General features: G+C 47.2%; 4 protein-coding genes across 5 annotated transcripts; 2 read left to right on the plus strand and 2 right to left on the minus strand.

Annotated features, from left to right (window-relative positions):
- Positions 1-407: 407 nt before the first annotated feature.
- On the plus strand, positions 408-2,085 carry inpp1 (inositol polyphosphate-1-phosphatase). Its single transcript, XM_068742902.1, has 5 exons — positions 408-611; positions 701-761; positions 977-1,177; positions 1,257-1,431; positions 1,580-2,085. The coding sequence occupies exons 1-5, from the start codon at positions 408-410 to the stop codon at positions 2,067-2,069; spliced, it is 1,131 nt and encodes a 376-aa protein (XP_068599003.1). The 3' UTR covers positions 2,070-2,085.
- Positions 2,086-5,073: 2,988 nt separating this feature from the next.
- On the minus strand, positions 5,074-7,809 carry dnajc14 (DnaJ (Hsp40) homolog, subfamily C, member 14). The gene is made up of 6 exons (XM_068742932.1): positions 6,568-7,809; positions 6,363-6,469; positions 5,989-6,108; positions 5,726-5,886; positions 5,540-5,642; positions 5,074-5,368 (listed from the first exon to the last, which is right to left on the minus strand). The coding sequence occupies exons 1-6, from the start codon at positions 7,792-7,794 to the stop codon at positions 5,074-5,076; spliced, it is 2,013 nt and encodes a 670-aa protein (XP_068599033.1). The 5' UTR covers positions 7,795-7,809.
- A 2,275-nt stretch (positions 7,810-10,084) lies between these two features.
- Positions 10,085-13,720, plus strand: nab2 (NGFI-A binding protein 2 (EGR1 binding protein 2)). Its single transcript, XM_068742937.1, has 6 exons — positions 10,085-10,960; positions 11,153-11,286; positions 11,949-12,000; positions 12,110-12,206; positions 12,313-12,498; positions 13,623-13,720. Exons 1-6 carry the CDS (start codon positions 10,085-10,087, stop codon positions 13,718-13,720), a joined length of 1,443 nt encoding a protein of 480 aa, XP_068599038.1.
- Positions 13,721-15,528: 1,808 nt separating this feature from the next.
- Positions 15,529-18,304, minus strand: zgc:113184 (uncharacterized protein LOC553745 homolog). 2 transcript variants are annotated; one of them, XM_068742938.1, is made up of 7 exons: positions 18,244-18,304; positions 17,729-17,767; positions 17,476-17,575; positions 17,316-17,395; positions 16,534-16,668; positions 16,145-16,461; positions 15,529-16,056 (listed from the first exon to the last, which is right to left on the minus strand). In XM_068742938.1, exons 5-7 carry the CDS (start codon positions 16,643-16,645, stop codon positions 15,880-15,882), a joined length of 606 nt encoding a protein of 201 aa, XP_068599039.1. In that variant the 5' UTR covers positions 16,646-16,668; positions 17,316-17,395; positions 17,476-17,575; positions 17,729-17,767; positions 18,244-18,304; the 3' UTR covers positions 15,529-15,879. The 2 variants fall into 2 exon arrangements, with proteins under 2 accessions (XP_068599039.1, XP_068599040.1); XM_068742939.1 differs by lacking the exon at positions 17,729-17,767 and having other exon boundaries at positions 18,244-18,286.
- Positions 18,305-20,430: the final 2,126 nt, after the last annotated feature.

Here is a 20,430-nt window from a genome sequence, read left to right on the forward strand (position 1 = left end):
ACGTTACATCAAACGTTACTCATCTGTCGGAGCTCGGTTCCGGTCGGCTGCGCGCGGGAGCAGACCGAGCAGCGCGTCACGGGAAGCTCGGCTGTTGACAAGGTTTCGTTCCACCCTCCGCTTTGCCTCCTCGGAAGTTGACATTCCTTCGTTTCCTGTAAAAAGGTAAGATCCGGGAAACCCCGTTCCTCGCGATGTTGGGCGTTACGCACAAAGGCGACGTGAAATGGTCGGTTAATAATAATAATGGGCATGTTTTTCCTGTTTTTGGTTCCCTCCCATTTCATCTTACTGTACTGCATACTTGATGACGTCACCATCATGACGATCTGTTTCCTGTCACACACACGCACACGCACACACACACACACACAGGAAGTTTCCATCTGGTCTCCTTCTGTTCAGGCATGGCCGACCTGCTGAGGCTGCTGCTCCGGGTGGCCGAGAAGGCAGCGAACGTGGCTCGGCTCTGCAGGCAGGAGGCGCCGCTCTTCCAGCTCCTCGTCCAGGAGAAGACCGGAGATGACAAGAACAAGAAGTTCGTCCAGGACTTCAAAACCCTCGCTGATGTGGTGATCCAGGAGATGATCCGGCACGACGTTGGTGCTCAGGTAGGGTGGGGTGGGGGTGGGGTGGGGGTGCCGGATCCTGGTCCACGTGTGCCGGATCCTGATCTGGGCTCGTCTTCTCCTCCGCTCAGTTCCCGGAGATGGCCGCCTTCATTCACGGAGAGGAGTCCAATAAGTTCGAGAACGGCCTCGGTAACGTTTTACACGACGATTCAAGACTTCTGTAGGGGGGGGGGGGGGGGGCACCTTTAAAATGTAATATTCTTTCTCTTTTCCTGTCACGAGTGAAATTATTTGAGTGAAGTACTTTGTGCGTCAAATATTTGTTGTCTTGTTCAGTTCCTTTTCGCTCACTTTGATTGGACTCAATGGAATAAAAGGTTCGCCTCGCTCGCCCTGCTGCACAGGAGAGAGCGTGGTCGTCACGGTGTGCGGCGGCGAGGAGGAGACGGCGGCGCTTCTGGCCTCCGTGCTGGACGATGATCGCACGGCGGCGGCGCTACTGGCCCGAGCCATCCACCAGGACCCAGCGACCGTCGACGCCCACCTGGATGACGTCACGGTGCCCCTCAGCCCCTCCGAGCTCGCCATCTGGATCGACCCCATAGGTGAACGGCGCCGCGTCTCCAATCGGGCCGAGCGGGAAGCCTCGACGGGGCGCTGACGTTTCTCTCGTGTCGCATCAAGACGCCACCAGTCAGTACATCGAGGGCCGGGAGGAGGTGCTGGAGGAAGGCCGCCTGTCCCCGTCTGGGCTTCACTGCGCTCTGGTTCTGATCGGGGTTTATCTCCGGAGCACCGGCGAGGCCGTCATGGGCGTCGTCAACCAGCCGTTCAACCGCAAAGACCCTGCAGGCGCCGGGTGAGTTTAGGAACGGCCCACGGGTCAAATGTGAAACTCCGACGCTTTAGAGACGTAAGAGTCCACGTTCCACGATACCAGTGTAAAACATCAAAGCATCAAAGCATCAAAGCCGTCCGTTGCCCAACGGAATGATGTGCTTCCACAGCTGGAGGGGGAAGCACTTCTGGGGCGTGTCTCGCGGCGGCGTCAACATCTGCTCCGAGTCCCGTCCCAAAGACAGCCCTGGGGCGGCGCTGTCTGCGGTTCTGAGCTCCGGCGAGCGGCAGGCGGTGAAGGAGGCCCTGGCCGCCCTGTGCGGCCCCCCCGACAGGCTGATGTACGCCTCTGGAGCCGGCTTCAAGCTGCTGTGCGTCATTCAGGGCCTGGCCGACGTTTACGTCCTCTCGGAGGGAAGCACCTTCAAGTGGGACTCGTGCGCGCCTCACGCCCTGCTCCGAGCGCTCGGAGGGGGGGTGGCGGACCTGGCGAACTGTCTGCAGGCCGGCCCTGGTGGTCACCCGGCGGAACTGACCTACCACCGGCCCCGCGCCGAGAGCAAGGGCGCAGAGCGCTGGGCTAACTCCGGCGGCCTGGTGGCTTACAGAGACCTGTCCCGGCTCCGGAGCGTTGTGGGGGCGCTGAAAGGGAAGGTGTGAAGAGCGGCGCCGCCGCCAGCCGTTATTCCTGATCAGTCACGTTTGTGTTGGGAGGGGGGGGGGGGGGCGGGATGAATAATGCTGCTGTTGTTTGCCATCGATTAAATATGCAAGTTTTTATTGTACAAGATGAACATCTGGTGTCAAATATTTAAATACTATTTGATCTTATTTAGTAGAAAAAGCAAGAATGTCATCGTCCTCACAAGGTCGTCTCGACACAGGTGAGAAAGTAAAAGAAGTGGCTTCGAAAAATGCCACGTCAGAGTGGGGGGGGGGGGTCAGAATGGATTTCTATTAGTCTCATCTCATGACTGACTTTATAGATACAACGAACTAAGCACCAGATTCATTTTGTTCATTTATTTAACTTTTGGGGCTTTAGAACTGTTTGTATTACGAAAAGAAAAATGTGTTGTTTTTCTGGACGGCTGAGGAACGCTTCAGCATCACAAGATCCCAGCTGGGGTTTAAATTACGCGTGAACAGGGGGGGCAGTTCAAGTCCTCCACCTCCATCCGGCCTGAGAAAGGCTTCAAGGCAAGTGAGAGGGGGGGGGGAGGGGGGGTCAAACTGAGCAGGAATCTGCAACCCTGAAGCAAGTCCTTTTAAGGAGATACCGTTCGCTATAAGCACCGAGCACAAAGCAGAACAACCCGCATCTCGGAAATCACCTTTATTTTGAAAATCAGAAAAATCAGCGGAAAGAGACCCGACAGTGAGATTTCAAAATGCCAGTCAGGTGGCTCGCATCATCCCTACAAAAGCCCCGATGATTGTCAGATTTTTATTTTGTATTTTTTTTTTTGCAACGCTTCTGCATACATCATTCTGTTAAAAATGTGAAAAACAAAAACGTGTCTGTACTTTTCTTTGATCAGTTAAGACTTCAAGCTGCTACCTTTAACACACAACTCCGTACATTCTCAAGTCAAGGTGAATGTGTGGAAAATAATGCTCGACTATAACAGCGGTGGATCCGGGATCCGGGATCCGGGGCACAGACTTAAACGTATCATCATGAAAACATGGATGGAATATTGAATAATGAGTGAGAAGAAACTCTGCATGTTCTGAGAACAAGTTAGAGCAAACTAATCCAGAACAAATGTCGTTTTTATAGATTCACACAATAATAAAGTAAACCTGCCAGATAGCAAATGCCGCTTTGACTCCTCATTACTCTGGCTAACCCAGGCATGGGCAAACTACGGCCCCCCGAACTCGTCCAAATAATATCATAAAATAAAATGTTATAATTAAACTCATTTGACCTTTTCCCTGTAATGCTACCTGTAAAAGGCCAAATCCTTTCATGTAACGGCTTTTACATGTCATTTGCCCCTTTAGAAGCCATTGTGGCCCGCGGGTCAAAACGTTTGCCCACCCCTGGGCTCACCCCAAACCCTTGTTTCATTCTTTAGAGCTTATTTTCAAGCCCATTTTTAAGTTGGGTTTGTTTGAAATGAAACAACCGCAGGCGAGACAAGAACTATTTCACGCATCGGAAGAAACGTGGCAGATTTGTTGACTCTGAATGCAAACAATACCGTTTCAAACTAACCGAAAGACCTGCATCGTGCAGAACTGGCTTTTTTGTTTTATGGCTGCGTGAATCAAACGTTGCTTTTTAAAAATGTGTCACTCATTTGACATTTATACCCTCAAAGAACCCCCCCCCCCACCCAAAAAAAAACACTGCAGATTAGCTGTTAGCAAATTCGCATCCTCTGCTGTGTGACTGAAGCAGTCGTTCGCTTTTACCATGGTGGATGTGCAAATTAACAAAGACATTGCACATGGTACTTTTCATCATTGCTATATATACAAATGCTTTATCAAACACAATCGCCATTTAAATCTCACAATTTCCACAAGTTGTAAACAAAATTGTTGTCAAATTAAGACTTGAAAATAACATTTCTATGCAAAAATCACACCCAAAATGCAGCCAATCCCTTCATGTTGACGCGCAGCAACACGGCAGAGTATACGTCGATTAGATTTGGTCTCAGTGTGACCGTGGCATTTGGAAGCTGGAGTTAATATGAAACTGTTAAACTTGAGCCAGATTATTGTTTTTATAACCCACTGAAATGACAAAGCAGACTTTAACATAAAGATGCAGCTTTTTGAAAGTAATAACCAGAATGGTAAATCTATGATAGACTTCAGAGCGCAGGACGGACGTGAATCAGTCACCACAGCTCACTAACGCAGATGATTAGCGTTAGCATGGCAGGAAAAAAGGGGGGCAAAAAAAATAACATCATCATATAGAATAGATGATTCCAAAAATGTCAGTATCAGCCTGGATATCTACACAAACTAAGAAATGACCATGTTGCAGATTTATCACGCTTTTCCTTCTTACTTAAGGCTTACTGTGAGAAAAACTAATTAGACGGCATCATAAGTAAACAGACCGTTCGGCTCATTTGGTTATTAAATTCAAGACTATCCTCATATGCAGATCTGTCGAAATGAGCTTGTTTCATGTTAATATGAGCTAAAACAGAGTGCAGATCGTCTCATTCATTTAGATTTTAATCCGTCCTGTGGTCACAATAATAATCTGGAGCAGAAAAAAACAAGCAGATTTAAACAAGAAAACGAAGAAGGAACTTAATTCTTTCCACTCATTTCAATCCACATTTTGAGCTTGGCTGTGCCGGTTCAGGTGATGCAGGTGAGTAAACCAGATTTGGTGGGAAATTCTGGAAAGTTGACTTTCTCAAAGATGATTTCAATACCAAGGCTACAGTTATCTTAAGACCATCAAAAACATCATAATAAGGGGAAAAGAGCGATAAAGCACCACCACGATCAGGTCCTCCTTTAATACTCAAATTCTGTCAACAGGATCCGCTTCATGATCCAGTCTCTCCACTCGCTGATCCGACTGCAGTCTCAAGCACATGATTCGTATCCTCTTCAGAACGAGAAACAAATATGGCCGCTGCTTATTGTCTCGTTGATTCGCAGAGAGGTCTGTCTGAAGACTCTACCTCTGGAAGGGTTTCCGGACTTTCTTTCTCCTCCTGGGAGGTCTGCCGCTCTCGGCCCACGTCTCACCGGACTCTGGCCGGTGAGACGTGGGCATGTAGAAGCCTGTCTGGTCGGGGGGAGGGGAGAATGTGGGCATCCCAGAACCAGGCGGCTGGTGATGAGGCGGACCTGAAGGGAAGAAGCCCCCATTGGGAGCCATGTCGCTCGGAGGCCCCCCCTTGAAGATGCGGTTGAAGAAGTCCTGCAGATCTGCGGGGTTGGTTGGACCTGTGGCGTGTTCTGAGGGAGTCCTGAAAGAAACGTATCGGATCGGTCGGTTGACATTTGAGCAGTGAATGTTAACATTATAATTACAAATTAAAATTGCTGTTATTTTTACAGGTCCGAACATTTTCCGCTTTAATAAACATATTCCATTCCAATAATGTTATTCAATCCAAACATGAATGAAAAGAATTCACCTGTGTCGTGCGGGGTTGCTGCTGTTCTTTGAGCCAAACGAGATGTGATAGGGCACACGGTGCGTGTCGGGGGAAATCTTTATTCTCTGGCAACCTGCCCACTCTGAAACATGAACAATAATGGTCATGTAGGAAGTACTTCAAATACACGCTGCAACATTTCCCTGACCTGGAGACGACGTTTACCTGTAATGTCATAAACCTTTCCATCCATACAGGCAAAGTATGTGATCCGTAGGCCCAACATGCTGGATTCAGCCCACAGGTCCCCCTCCTCGGCGCCATGGCGACTGTTGCACTCTGCACAGAACCGGGCTGCAGCAGGTTCGCGATCCATCTCGAACCGCCTGCACGTCCACGAGCCGCAAAGGAAACAACCGCCGTAAGAATCGACTTCACGAGCCAGGATTCCGCTGCGTGTGAAAGGTCAAAGGGCCGCGGTGGCGTACCTGTGTTTGCCTTCGCATTTGGTACACATCATGGTGTTCATGGCTTCCTTCAGGTTGTCCTGCAGTTTAGTGAGAAGCTCATTCATAGACTTTGAGAGCTCAGTTGCTGCCATACGCTTCCTGTGTAAGAACGCAAGAACAAACAAAAACACTTTCCACGTTGAGATACAGACCGAGAACATTTATTTTACATTTATTATTTAGATACATGTTTAATAACGGAGTAATAACGCTCAATGTTCACCCAGTAAAGAATACTCAATAAACTAATATAACAGGATAGTCAATAAAGCTTTTTCAATTCCATCAGCTTCTCTAGTTTTCATTGTTCTAATCAATATGTTCTGTAATAAGCACTTTTTCTGAGTACTCACAACTCAAACTCTCGCCGTGTCTCTGGGTTACTGACAATATCCCACGCTGCCCTCAGGACTTTGAACGCCTCTCCAGCTCGTGGGTGTTTATTCTTATCCGGATGAACCTGAAAAACGACGAGAGGGGAAAAGCGTGCATCTTGGCCAAAGAAAAAAATGACTCCTCATTATTTTAGGTTTCCCACCAATGGGCCGCCGTACGAACCTGGACAGCCAGCTGTCTGTAAGCCCTTTTCAGCTCCGCGTCGGTGGCGTGCACCTCCACGCCGAGCACCGTGAAGGGGTCGAGCTCGTCTTCCGGTACCTCAGCCAAAGCCAGCAGCCGCTGCAGCTCCTGGCCCGGCTGGGCTCTCCCCGCTCTGCCAGGTGACCCGGGGCCGGAGCGTGCAAAACGGACATCCCTCCTGAACCTATTTTGAACTTCTTCGACGAGGGACGCCACCCCTTTCCAAAACCTCGACTCCTGGAAACGTGTCCAATAGCGTTGTCCCCTCTCCCCAGCAAGGCGGACTAAGAAGACCTTTGCCCACTGGGTACCGAGAACAACCGACGCGCAGAAGAGCCTCACGTAGTGCAAGGCAGCCGTCTTTCCCCACTTCACCGTCTGAACAGTTCTAGATATCAAGACCGTTCCCGTGCATTTTGTCCTTTGTAGAATCCGGCTAGCGTCCGCCTTCATCCCTGCCACGTCTGTGATCTTCAAAAGGAGACGCCGCCCTACGTTGTAGAGTTTAACGACTCCAGCCTCGACACAGATGCCACAATTGTGAGTTAAGGTGACGATAATTTCAATCATCATGTGGACGCAGGAGACGCACCAGAAGCTCAGCGACTCCGACAGCATCTCCCTGAAGGCCAACGCGAGCTGACTGCCCGTTCGCCTGCGGCCTCTGCTCTGCTGGTGGTGATGGTGGTTACGCCTGCGGGTCTGTTTGTGTCGACCGCCACTCGACGCGACATTTCCTTTCTGCACCGAGGAAAAAGCGCTTTGACCGGTCTGCTCCGAGAACGAGCCGCTGCTCCTGAGTTTGAACCTCCTTCCAGGCCCTTCGCCTTCGTTCTTCCAGTCAGACTGGCCATTCATGTGCTGCTCCTTCGCAGCGTCGTCCTCTTCTTGATTTATAACGTGTGAATTCTCAGGATCAACAGCGGTGTCGTCCTCAAACCCCTCTGAAGCCTCCTCGGCATCCTCTGTGGCCTCTGGAGATGCTGCATAATTTGCGTCACCACTTTCACAGTCTTGTGGAGTTTCTGGATTTAGGCTGTCCTGAGATTTGAAATCGGCTATTTCGTTCTCGTGCTCGCAGTCACCACGGCTGCGTCTGCCCCCCCACTGACTAGAACAGGTGACTGAGGTGGACTCGCCATCAGTCATCTCATCATCAGTCTCTGCAAACGCATCCGTCTCCTTCTCAGCGGGTTCTCGCTCCATGTTTCTCACAATTGTTTGATTGAAGAATCTCCCTCAAGATGATGTCCTAGATCCACACGCTGCAGAAACCTTCTCCCCAGACTCTCTTTATGAAGCGAGGCTGGGGGTTCCCGAGGGCCGGTCTCAGGTCTGCCATATCTGCATCCCATCCAGGTCCCGAAAAACGTTTGCACAGCTCACATCATGTTCCAATTTGTTGTCTGAAAAGAAACACAGTATTGAATAACCATAGTAAAACTTCAGCCTGGAGTATGCTTCCATCAGTGGAAAACAAGGCAAGTTTCAACACCCACTCAAAATGTAAAATAAAATAACGTTTGCTACAATTTCTGTCCTTTTATATTTGAGCTTAATGTCAGTGAAATAACACGAGACAAGTGAAGGCGTCACTTTCAGCTGTAAAAGGTTGTTGTGTTTTTGACGTTGCTTTCTTTGTGAACCAAGTGAAACTAAATTAAAATCATCCTGACAAATACTCTGATCAATAGTGAAAGTCTGTCTGAAAACGGTGCGGGTGAACGAAGCTTAGCACATGCTAGAAACCGACAGAAGCAACCGTTTCTAAGCGACGAACCCTGTTAGGCGCAGCGATGACATTAACGAATTCATTTTAGTCGGAAACACCACAAGTTTAAAGGAGGCTAAATATGAGTTAAGAACCGGGGCTAGCACGAGAAGGCTTCCAGACATCAGGATGACAAGACAGGCGCCACGGGCGCTAACATTGGTTTCAGTCTGTCTGGATAACGTGACAATATTTCGACTTAATACGCTTTCGAATGAGGAACAAGCGACAGCCCGTCTGTTAACCGGCAATGACTTTAGCAAGCAAGCAAACAGCTAAGTGTTAGCTAACGCCAGTAGCAAGTAGCACGGGCTAATAGTAACGACTGTCTCTCCCTGCGAGGCGTGACGCGCGCGCTCAGTTATATTTTAGTTTCCAGACGTGTCCGCTAAAGAGTAAAATTACTTTCATGTCGCATTCAAACAAATTAGATGTCATATATACCTCGCAGACAATTGTGTAACCTTGTTTGTTAACAGACAGCGAAGTGTCTGTTATTTCTTTAGACACTTCTTCTTCGACTGCTCATTTCTTCTTCTTTGGTATGGCATACTAGAGGATGCAATCGTGTATAGCGCCCTCTACTGTCGGTCAGGAATGCACCATTCGCCAGGTTCCTACGCTGTTTTCATCTGTTTATTTGCGTTTTCTTTCGTTGTTGTTGTTGTTGTTTTTGTTTTTGGTTTGTTGGAATTATTACAGAAAACTTAGCAGTTTTTGGAATTACTATGGTGAAGTTTCTCATTCTCGTTTTTAAATTAGGTTTTTTGTTTTCCTTGGGTGCATGAACCAAACAAATCTGATCGATTCAAATCCGATTTGAAATTCCTTCATATATGGTCCTATATTGGATATTTATGGCCCCAGATAACCCGATTAAGATCAAAACAACATATATGACCGCTGTCAGAGACGCAGAGGGTTAACCCCCCCCCCTGCCGCCACCCACGGCTCCAGCTTGAAAGCCGCCTCTCCTCTCGACCGGGAGAGGAAGGCACTTTTTCGGTCAGATGGCGTGCTGCAGTCCGCCCCCGTCATTCTCCGGCCCACACAGGCAGGGCAGCCAGCAGCCAATGCGCTGCGCCGGAGGAGGAGGATTTCTGCCAGTGATCTCAGACGAGCTCAAATACGCACAGGGGATTTACTATGCCAGCCTGAGCCGGGGACGCTCTGGGCATCTGGGTAAGGATCCAACGCGCTCCACAACAATGCGTTTTGTTTTTGGGCGGGTATACTTTCGTGTAATTATAATATCAATACTCATAAAGCGGTTTCATGTGCTTTTCCAACATCTGACCAAGGAATACTGGTCTCCAGGCGATGCTCGTGTCTCTCCTGGACTCGCAGCGTCCCTCTTTTTTTTTTCTCACCCATCAACTGAATTTGGTTCCGCGTATTTTTCAGTTTGGGAGTATCGGCCCGTGACGTCAGACGGGTGGCTGGAGAGACACTTCAGTGCGATTCCCCTCCGTGCACATCCGACTGCCTGCCCTGAAGAAGGTAAGAGAGGTTAACTGTCCCCCACCCACCAGTGGGAATCTATGAACGAAGCAGCACCAAATCACACGTAAACTTCCAATATCGATTCGTTTCTATCAATTGCTCCTTAATTTAAAATGGATTTCTTTGCAGCAGGGATACCCGTTCAGCCCACGTGTCTAAATCCTCGACCTGGAAGTTGATGTCTTTCTTCTGTCCTTCCCAAACCTTCCAGTGCTGCGTGCCATGTCTCTGCCGCGCACACTTGGGGAGCTGCAGCTCTATCGGGTCCTTCAGAGGGCCAACCTGCTGGCCTATTATGACACCTTCATCCAGCAAGGGGGTGACGATGTGCAGCAGCTCTGTGAGGCAGCGGAGGACGAGTTCCTGGAGATCATGGCGCTAGTTGGAATGGCCACCAAGCCGCTGCATGTGCGTCGGCTGCAGAAGGCCCTCCGAGACTGGGCGGCAAATCCTGCCCTTTTCAGCCAGCCCGCCCCTCTTGGGGGCATCCCACTCTTTAAAGTAGACGGAACGGGCTCCGCTGGAACGAAGAAGTCTGTGAGCAATGGGCAGCCCGGGTCCCCTTCAGAAAGGGAGGATCGGGCGTGTCTTACCCCAATGCACAGTGGGAGTCCCAGAAGCCCTTGCTCCCAGGCGTCCCCACAGCCACCGGACCCCCACTACAGAGACAAGCTGTCCCCCATGGAGCCACACTGGCTCAGCCCAGAGCCGGAAAGAAACTGCCCTGGAATAGAGGAGGAGCCACCCAGTCCACCTCTGCTGTCGACATGCCCCCCAGGTCCTTCCACATCTCCAAGCCCCTCTGCCTCTTTCGCCCCCGCAGCACCGTCAGCCTGGCCGGGAGGACAGCTGGACGGGGAGACAGCGCGGGCGGTTTTCGAGAGCGTGGAGAGGCTCCTGCGGACGCTGCCCCGGTCGGATCCCGCCGAGGTGAAGACACTCCTTGGGATGAACAAGAAGATGGCAAAGACTGTGGGCCACATCTTCAAAATGGGGCCCCAGGATGAGAACAAAGAAGAAGAGATCAGGAAGTACAGCCTCATTTATGGGCGCTTCGACTCCAAGCGGAGAGAAGGGAAGCAGCTCACACATCATGAGGTATAAGCACAATGAACAGTGACGAACGATCATGTCTTCCTCCTTAGATTCTTCAGCTGGATGCTGAGATGACAGAACAGGGCGCCAATTTAATCTGGAGTAAACATGACGCTCAAAACAATCCTGAGATGTCTTCATTTCTGCAACATCCGCGTCTCCATCCCTCCTTCACTCTGTGCTTCTCCACTTCAGCTGATCATCAATGAAGCCGCAGCCCGGTTCTGCATACGAGACAACGCGCTCCTGCTCAGGCGGGTGGAACTCTTTTCTTTGGCGAGGCAGGTTGCGAGAAAATGTGCCTACACCTCCACACTAAAGCACGCAAGGTAGGGGCGCTGCCCGAGAGCACGAGCCACTGAGCAGCGCGCGTCGATGCCGCGGTGGCCTCGAACTGTGCAAAGCAAAACGCAGCATTTTATAACAAAATGTGAAATAAAAATAGATGAAATCGTTTCATAGGGCGAAATAAACATTGTGTGCTGCGTCTTCTGCGTAAGTCACATCGATGGTGTGAGTCATCCTCCCTGTAAGTCCATCATTTTCACAGTGAACCTGGATCAGATCACAGTGGGAATTGTACTTCCACCTCTGTAGTATTATTATAATGAGCTAAGCTCTTTGTTAACACGTTCTCACATCATCAGAAAGTATTTATATCTCTAAAAGCGCCTCAATAAGTTACTGAGCAGCTACAGAGCAAGATAATCATGATTAAATGTATTAGTGTTTAAGTGTTTGGCGCAGACATTTAACCAAAACGTACATTTGTAAAAACTAATAATTGCAATCAATAAAATTAAATGACAGTTAAATATTTAGAAACCACTTTTAAAATATTAATCCTGCACAAAAACACTGGCTCAATCTGACAAAAGAAACTCTCATCTCCGGATCCATCTCCATGGAGATCAACGCTAATCAGGAATACTTATTACCTGATTAGAATGAACTTTGATGTTCAGATGGCTTCACTGGTTTTCCTCTGCAGGCCAAACACAGACGAGAACGGCCTCCTGTCCCAGAAGAGAGTCAGGCATGAGGTGAGCTCGCAGAGCAGCACTGCAGACATTTATCAGAATGAACGTGTGATCTCTTACCGATGAACGTGTGAACATTTCAAGCCAGTAATCTGGCGGTGGTGTGTTACAGGTGATCGTGCCCGACGGCGTGGAGGCATCAGAGGGCTTGACCCAGAGGCCAGACGAGGACAACGCGTCTCCAGAAAACCTGGAGAGTATCTCCCACGGTAAAGGCCCCCGATCCATGCAATGAAAACCGTGTGTGTGTGTGTGTGGGGGGGGGGGGTCTCTGAGTTCGTCAGCGTTAACACCCAAATCTGTTTGTCCACTTAGACATCGACTCACAGTGCAACCAGTCCCCCTCCCCCCGTCCCCACGTCGACGCCTCCAACTCTGCCAGCTGGAGCCGCCATCTCATACAGCAAACGCTGATGGACGAAGGGCTGCGGTTGGCTCGAATGGTGTCACATGATCGCGCTGGCAAGATTAGCCTCGGCTCAGAAGGAACTCCCTCCACAGGTGACTTTTCCTCAAACGACCCAGAATATAGTTTAAAAAGAAATTCTTTCAATTTGTTATGTTGAAACATGATTTTTGGGAAAATGCTGATTCTGATTCAATGTGATTCTTAAAGATGAAAGTCGAGGCAAATTTAAAAGAGAGCGAGTTGGGGGGGGGGGGGGGGGGGGGGTCGGGGTTGGATCAAAAACGACAGACAGACTTATTATTGACTTATTTCTAACAATGAATATTTTATAGCTCTAGAGCTTGAACTCCAGTGAGTCACACTCGGCGGCGCCTCCCACCGAGCGCAGCTGAACTCCACCAGACTGTAAATGGAGGATGGAGGTTAGAGAGGGAAACGGGAGGCAGAGAGAGAGTGAGAGAGTGAGAGGTGGGGGGTGTTGCACTTCCTTCATACCCCGTTAAAGGAGCATTGTTCTGATGCTTTGCAGCTTTCCGGAAACAGAAATCAGAGCAAGTTTGACGTTCTGGGCTGTGATAGCCAGTCGAAAAGATGAAGCGAGGAGAAGGAAGCCAGCAAAGAATATGAGGGGGTGGGCAGAGGGGGGGGGTAGAGGAAGCACACACCCCCCTTCTCAACAGCGACTGACGTCAGAGTGTGTTGGGTGCATGGGCTGAAGGGCGGGGTGGATGGGGCGTGGGGGCGGCGGAGTGGGAGGTAATTGGAGGGGCGTTGCACTGACTCACCAAGCGACAGGATTCAAAAATAAAAGCTGTGGGCAGGGAAACGGCACCGTCTTCTTTTTTATCCATCTTCTCCATCTACCGAAAGGAGTGCAGGGACAACGACAAAGCGAGACGTGTGCTTCATCTCTGACGTAGCTCTTCCTCTCGGTTTGTTGTCTTTCTCACCCATCCGATTTTCCTCACATTCATTTTCCATAGACTCTTCCTTCTAATTTAAATTTGCAAAAGCGTCTTTCTTGTTTGGTCGCTTGCATCATTCCTTTATCGCCATCCCATGAACAAATTACACATTTTAAATGCGTTTTTGCTCTTTCCAACAGCTTGGATTGCCGTCATGTTTCATTGCTTCTCCCACTGATGCGTTTCTTTTCCTGCCTGGGAAGTTCGTTTCCCCCATCAGGTCTCACTTTAAACTTCACCTTCCTTCACAGACCTTGATGGTAAGATGGAGAGGCGGAGTTTGATAACGGCGTGTAGGAGCAGTAGCCCCTGCGTCAACAAAGACGACTCTCATCACTGCAGGAAGTGAAAACGCCCGGCGGCGGTTGTCGGGGAGCTTTTCCGGGAGCCTGCCACCGGACTCCGCTCAGCGTCTGCCTCGCAGGTGTCTCTCGTCTTGTACCCCATCTCTGACATTTGACGAGGAGGAGTCTCTAATCAACATCCAAATCAATACAGCAATTCACCAGCGGCTCGTACCATCAACCTGCACTGAGATCCAAAGGGGGCGGGGCGATTTTAAATGGACTTTATATTCAGTGAATAGGAATATTTTATATTTCAATCAATGGGCTGAAGGCCCTTCAGAGTGTACCGGTGACTAACGTCTGAGGGAATAGACCGATTTGTTATGTGATTTGTTTGTTGTGTGTGTTAACCGTTTCAGTGTTGTGCTCCACACAGCAGGGGGCACTGCAACTTTGGAGATGGAATCTTATCTCACAATGAGTGCCAAGAATAAGACTTCAGAAAATAAATATCAAACGGCCCCCCCGGCTTCCTCAGAAACTGGGGATTAGTGTAGATCTTAGTCGTGGAAACCTTTTTTGTGATGGTTTCTGTCGTCTTAGGGATTAAGGTGAAGAGACAAGAAGAAAAAAAACACCTTCAGAGGTTTACAATAAAGGTTAAATAATAATAAGGTTTAAATAAATCACATGGTGCTTGACTCTTGATACAGCAGCTCCTACGCGTTACGTCGGCCTGTTCCATCCGGTTTAAGTGATTAAAATGTGGTCAGACTTTATGTAAAGGTAATGCTCATGTTGATAAAGATTTAAAAGGGGGTTTTTTTGTACACAATTGCAGTGCATCAGTTATACCTGCCTGTCTGGATCAGATTATTTATTTTGTTATCTCAATAAATGTTATTTTATTGCTTAAAGCCGTCGTGTGTTTGATTGTTTTCCCACAAACAACCGTTTGTGTTTTTTTCTTAGCAGTTCTAATGGAGGAAAAGCGTTACGAGTGTTGCGTCACACAAGCAGCAACACCTCTGCTCAACCGTCATCTTGTTTGTTGCGCTGACGCTCTTTACCAAGCATGACTCACCTGTACCGGCGACGTTATCAGCGCTCATCCACACACAACCCTCCCTCGCGTGATTCTCACACAATAAACAGCAGAGAAGACAAAGACACACAATTTAAATACCCAGACAAGTTAAAATAAATCAGATCTAGGATTAGGAAGCTCAAAATAAGAACTGGGGCATCGGTAGACAGACCAGGAAATGCACAAATAAGTGTCTTTTGAATAACATGGGACCTTGAAAAAGACATTCTCGGGTTCAAATCCACCTGTCTTCCTCCCACCACCCGAAAGTACACATACTCTGTGGGTGGACAGGCTCCAGCCATCATTTTCTGGATGCAAGACTGGAGTCTGGTCAATTTGTTTTGTGTTTCTCGTTTGTAAAGCACATTGTGTAATTGTAAATGTAATTCTGCTATATAATAAACAGAATTACTTACATTGATTTCCTCGGTATTACACAGATCATGTGTAACAAACATTTTAAATACAGCAGGATGATCATTAATGGGTTTTAGTGAGTCTAATTATCCACATTCAAAGCACTGGAACGTTTTAGGGCCTTCCAAATGAGTTTTCAAATGTAATAGACTCCTACCATGAGCTGCCTGGGATCCTATTCAATGGATTGGTAAAGCTGCTGATTATTAGGAGGAGCTGGAACCCACTATCGTACATGCCGATCCAGGGCATCTTGAAAAGACTTCCTGGGTGATGTGTCTGATGGGAATGCAGCCCTTGTTTAGTGGTCTGTAAAAATAAACCAATTCAATTATAAGAGGTTGATGAGCCAACAGCGGATTCTGCTCCAGCTTTATTACAGCTCGAGGGTGGAGTTTAGATTATAAACACGGCATAAGAGCACAAAATGCTGTTTGTACCCAAATAAACAGCCAAAAACTGACAATAATATTCCTGATCAGTGAACATAAAGTAAAGATGAACTGGGATACATTAAAAAAAAAACATAGGTTTGGTGTCATTTGCACAGATCTGGATTTATAATTTATTATTATACTGATTTTACCTTCTGAGGAAGAAACAGCTAAAAACTGAGGAAGCGGTGGTTTGGATTATCCACAGGAAGAAATAGCTGCTACCTAGAGATGCTTCCAAATCATTAGAGGACATCATTCCAACCCAGAAATATTCCGTCTAGGTGACATGGGTGTAAAGGTGTCGTAGGAACTCTCCTCTGGTGGTTGTGTCTCCGGGGAAAACCGCCTGGCAGAACTCACAAACGTGTGACTGCAGCGCCACGTCCGACAGCAGCAATCCCTCACACTGGCCTGGACAGTGGCCGGCGAGTGGCGTGCGGCCTTCTGCAGGCGTCTGGCAACCAGAGAGAAGAAGGCGTGGCGTATTTGAGGATAAATCCAGCACAGATTGGAGAGCACCTGTCCACAGGTAAAGAACCTACCCTCATTGCACGCGTTGGCACATCTTCACCGAGACGGTCTGTTTGCAACAGATGTTTTGAGACTTGCAACATACAGGAGTCACGACTTAGCAGGGGCTGAGCTTGATCCCAATTCTCTTTTTTCTGAAAAGGCCATTCCACACTGAGCTTGGATATATCCTCGGCGAGGAGATCAGAGAAAGCCCCCGTGTTTTTGGAGAAGCAGTCAATGCCAGAATGTTCTGCAGGGTTCTGTGCTGTGGCTGCTTGTAGGTGAGGCCGATCCTCGAGGAACGCAGGAATCACATCACTCAGCGCTCCATTGGGAACAGTTGCACCTGCAGGTAGAGTTTGAGATGTGTTCAGGGACATGTTTACGTGCATCACAACACAGTAGCTTTCATACGGACCTTGATATTTCTGCAGCGCTGTCGAGAGTTCGTGCAACAATGCTGCTTGCTTCAGGCAAAGTGACTTTAGATTGAGAAACTGTTCATACAGTTCTTTGTACGCGTCCTCCATCACAGCAGTTCACGGGTCTGGAGCTGATAAACCGAGGCAAATAAACGTATTAATAAAACCCATAACATACATGTTAACCTCCCAGGTCTAGATTAGGATCTGGAGCTTGATCAAATTGTGTGTAGCAGTGGAACTTGAGGAGTTCTCCATGTCAATCTATTTTATTTTTATCTCACAATGCTGAAAACAGTGAAAAAGTCACCCAGATTAAACATCTGTGCCTAAGAAAACAACTTCCTTGATCCAAGATCTACAGGAACACGAAATGTATCAAAAGCCACATCATCTCATCCAAATAACAATAAAACTAGTTTGTATTATTATTATTATGAATTCAATTCAATTTAGTTTTATTTATATAGCGCCAGATCACAACATAAAGTTATCTCAAGGCACTTTACAGGATTAGCAGGGAAAGACAGAACCCAACTTGACCCACAAGAGCAAGCACTCTGGCAACGGAGGCAAGGAAAAACTTCCCTTTAACAGGCAGAAACCTTGGACAGAACCTAGGCTCATGGTGGACGGCCATTATTATTATTTAGATGAGCTCTGCTCCTGATATTGGATTTATTCATTATGAACTGCATTCCACATATTTCTCCACATTTAGGTTTTCCTTTGTCATACAGTACAGTGTGTTATATAATAGTATATCAAACTTACGCACAGGGAGAAAACAGCCGTTCTAGCGAGTCAGCATTCCTTGTGCTCGGCGTTTCCATCAATGGAGCCTCCGACTCAGACAAGCTTCGTTGAAAAGGATCAGAATATGAATCCAGACAGATCTTTCCATGATGCACCGTAACACGTTTGTGCTGAAGCCTTACCAAACACAGTGGCCTGTAGTAAGAGTCTGCTTCCTGCCGGCTCGATTCATGCAGCAACACTGAAGCTTCTTTGGAAAACGCTCAAAATGAAGAAGCGACTCTTTAAAACAGGGAAGTGAAATTTATTTTAGTATTAAATGGAACTTTGTAGTCCTCTGACACTGTTTCATGAGTAGTAGATGGTACATTTACTTTTACACTTTTTGTATAATACTGCACAGCTTCCCATGAGGCTGAACGATTTTAAAATTACCTCATTAGTTCTCTCGATCAGATTTCACCGATCTCAGATCTGTTGCAGAAAAATTAATTGTCAGCAACACTGAAACCATAAAATGTGCGAGTTGGACCAGAAGACTCTGCGACTGCGTGACTATTTAAAAAGTTAAGATGGGATTTTAAATTACTTTTTTTAAAGTCATCAATCAATCCATGATACCAAATCCCACACGGAAAGGAACTGAACCCATGACCTTGTGCGTCACTGCTGTTTTGTGTCGTCATCAGTTATTAGACAGAAGAAATGGATCCTATTCGACGCATTATCGATACTCTTACGATTCATTTAACGTAACTATAAAACATTTTACTTTCTGGCCGGTGGCCGACATTAATTACACGAATCCATTTTCTCCGTGGAATTTAACTTGCGCTCTGCTCCTGAAAAACACGGAACTCCAACTGAAAGAGCTTTTCCTTTGTAATTACTTCCTAGACTCGAGTCAGCTGATTTTGTCTTTGACTCGCAAACAAATAAAGTTTTCTTACATTTCAAGTGATCGTAGCAACCCGTAAAATATATTAATCCTTTCCCTGGGCGAACGAGACGAGATCCGCGTTTTACTGTGATGACGTCACAACCCCAACCTGAACGACAGTTGACCTGCGTCAACACGACACACCTGCAAAATAACACTTCCTGTCGAACAAGGATCCCTGCAAAAATAAGACATGTATTTATTTATTTATTTATGTTATTTTTCAACTGTAAAAGGAGACTTTTATACTGAAAGTGGATTGAGCTCATGAAAATGTATAAAAGAAACCACACTCAGAGAGCGCAGACCTCCGCCGAGCAGCTCATTTGCCTCCTAACTGGATCGACACCAAAACCATGAAGAGTAAAAGTGAATCAGAGTTGATTTTTATTTTTAATAGATTTTTGAATCCATATTTGGGGTTTTCATTGTTCAAAATAAATGTGAAAAATTCCTGACGTCATTCTGGATCGTCCAGCTCGCTGTATGTTTGCTGGTTTGCTCTGACCTTGAACCCTTTCCTGCACGCCACCCCATACAACACCCGGTCCACCGGCCCCTCCCACCATCCATCCTTTGCACTTGATCCCTGTCTTGGGGCTCTGAAATGTGCATGCTTGTGTGTGTGTGTGTGTGTGTGTGAGGTGTGGTTTTGCTGTGAATAACTTCTGGGCATGTAGTCAGGAACTGTCATCTGCGGTGCAACCCTATCCATCCTGTCAATCTTGTTTTATAATTGTAACGTTCTCATATTCTCTGGCTAAGTAGAGAGAACGTTCCGCACACATGCAGCGCGCTGCGCTTCCAGCCGCATCTACACATTTTAAGATCCAGTTTTAGAATTTAATCTTTTAATGCTTTTTCAAACATGTTTTCTGTAACGCTGTTTGCAAAGGTGACGTTCATGATTGCAGTAAACAGCTGCAAAATGTGAATTTATCAATCTAATCAAAGTACTTTAATTGTCATTAAAGTACTTTGTGCTGCACCTGTTATTTTAAAAGGACTTAGAGGCTGTAAACATTATAAAAGTAACCTTGGACTCACCAAATAAAAGTATTATGAATTTAATCCTGAGCGGACTAAGATCTTAAGATGGTGATGTGCGGCTTCCACATCATCTCAAGGATGGCATGAACAATGACGTCTGCCAACTCATTTGACACTGGAATCTCTCGCGAGGGAGGGCCGATCTAATTACAAGAGGTTTCTTTGGGCTCAACAATGGCCCGCTATAAATACACTCGCAGAGGGTTTTCCACTCAACAACACACCCCCACACACACGTAATAACACTGTTGGGCAGATATGCAGCAGAGAAGCAACGTGTGTTTTGATGAATATGGGAAACCGAGCGGTCATCGTTCGAGTTTAATTCGTCACAAGACATTTCACATTTTTTGTCTTAGGCATTCTGCAACGTACTGAGATTCTCTTGAGCACAAGTAAACATTTGTGTATTGATATCTGTGCGTTGTTGTCTGCACAAAGAGGGATTTCAGTGAAAAGGAAGAATGGAAAGACGACCCAGTAACTCCCAATGAGCACTAAATAGATTTACAGTTATTTACAGCTCTAGCCATTAATAAACGACAGGTGCAGCATCCTCACAAACAAACCCATTAACTTCCCTCTACAGTAATCAGCTGCTCTCTCTCTCTCTCTCTCTCTCTCTCTCTCTTTGTGACAGGTCAGTAAATTAATGTAAAAAAAAATGTTGTCTTTAAAACTTCAATTATTATAAAAATAAAGTGTACGTGAAAATCCTGCACACTTTGACGTTGTGTCGTGATACCGCTCTCGGTTCTCGTTTCACAAACACGTTCTCAAACCTTTCTTGAGAAGACGGACAAGCAAAGCGTAAAACTCTGGAGCTCAGCATGTTTGTGCAGCAAATCCTGAGACATCCAGCTGAGCCAAACCGTGTCTGATGTGCGGCGTGCACGGCTGCAGTCGACTCAGGCCCAGAGTTAACTGGGCTGGCTCCAGATAAGATAGATATGGATAGCTGAATGTAGTTTGCGTTTGTTTGTTGGTTAACAACGTTAGGTAACACTAAAGGGACTCTCTGCGCTGCTGTGTTTTTCATGACACTGCTCAACTGCGGTTCGCGTTGCGTCTGACTTTCTGCAACAATCTTGCAACTTCTCAGCATACAGTTTAGAGCTGGCTTTGATATTGCCTCCTCGGCTCTTCT

The sequence above is a fragment of the Brachionichthys hirsutus genome, chromosome 8 (assembly GCF_040956055.1).
Source record: "Brachionichthys hirsutus isolate HB-005 chromosome 8, CSIRO-AGI_Bhir_v1, whole genome shotgun sequence".
NCBI lineage: Eukaryota > Metazoa > Chordata > Actinopteri > Lophiiformes > Brachionichthyidae > Brachionichthys > Brachionichthys hirsutus.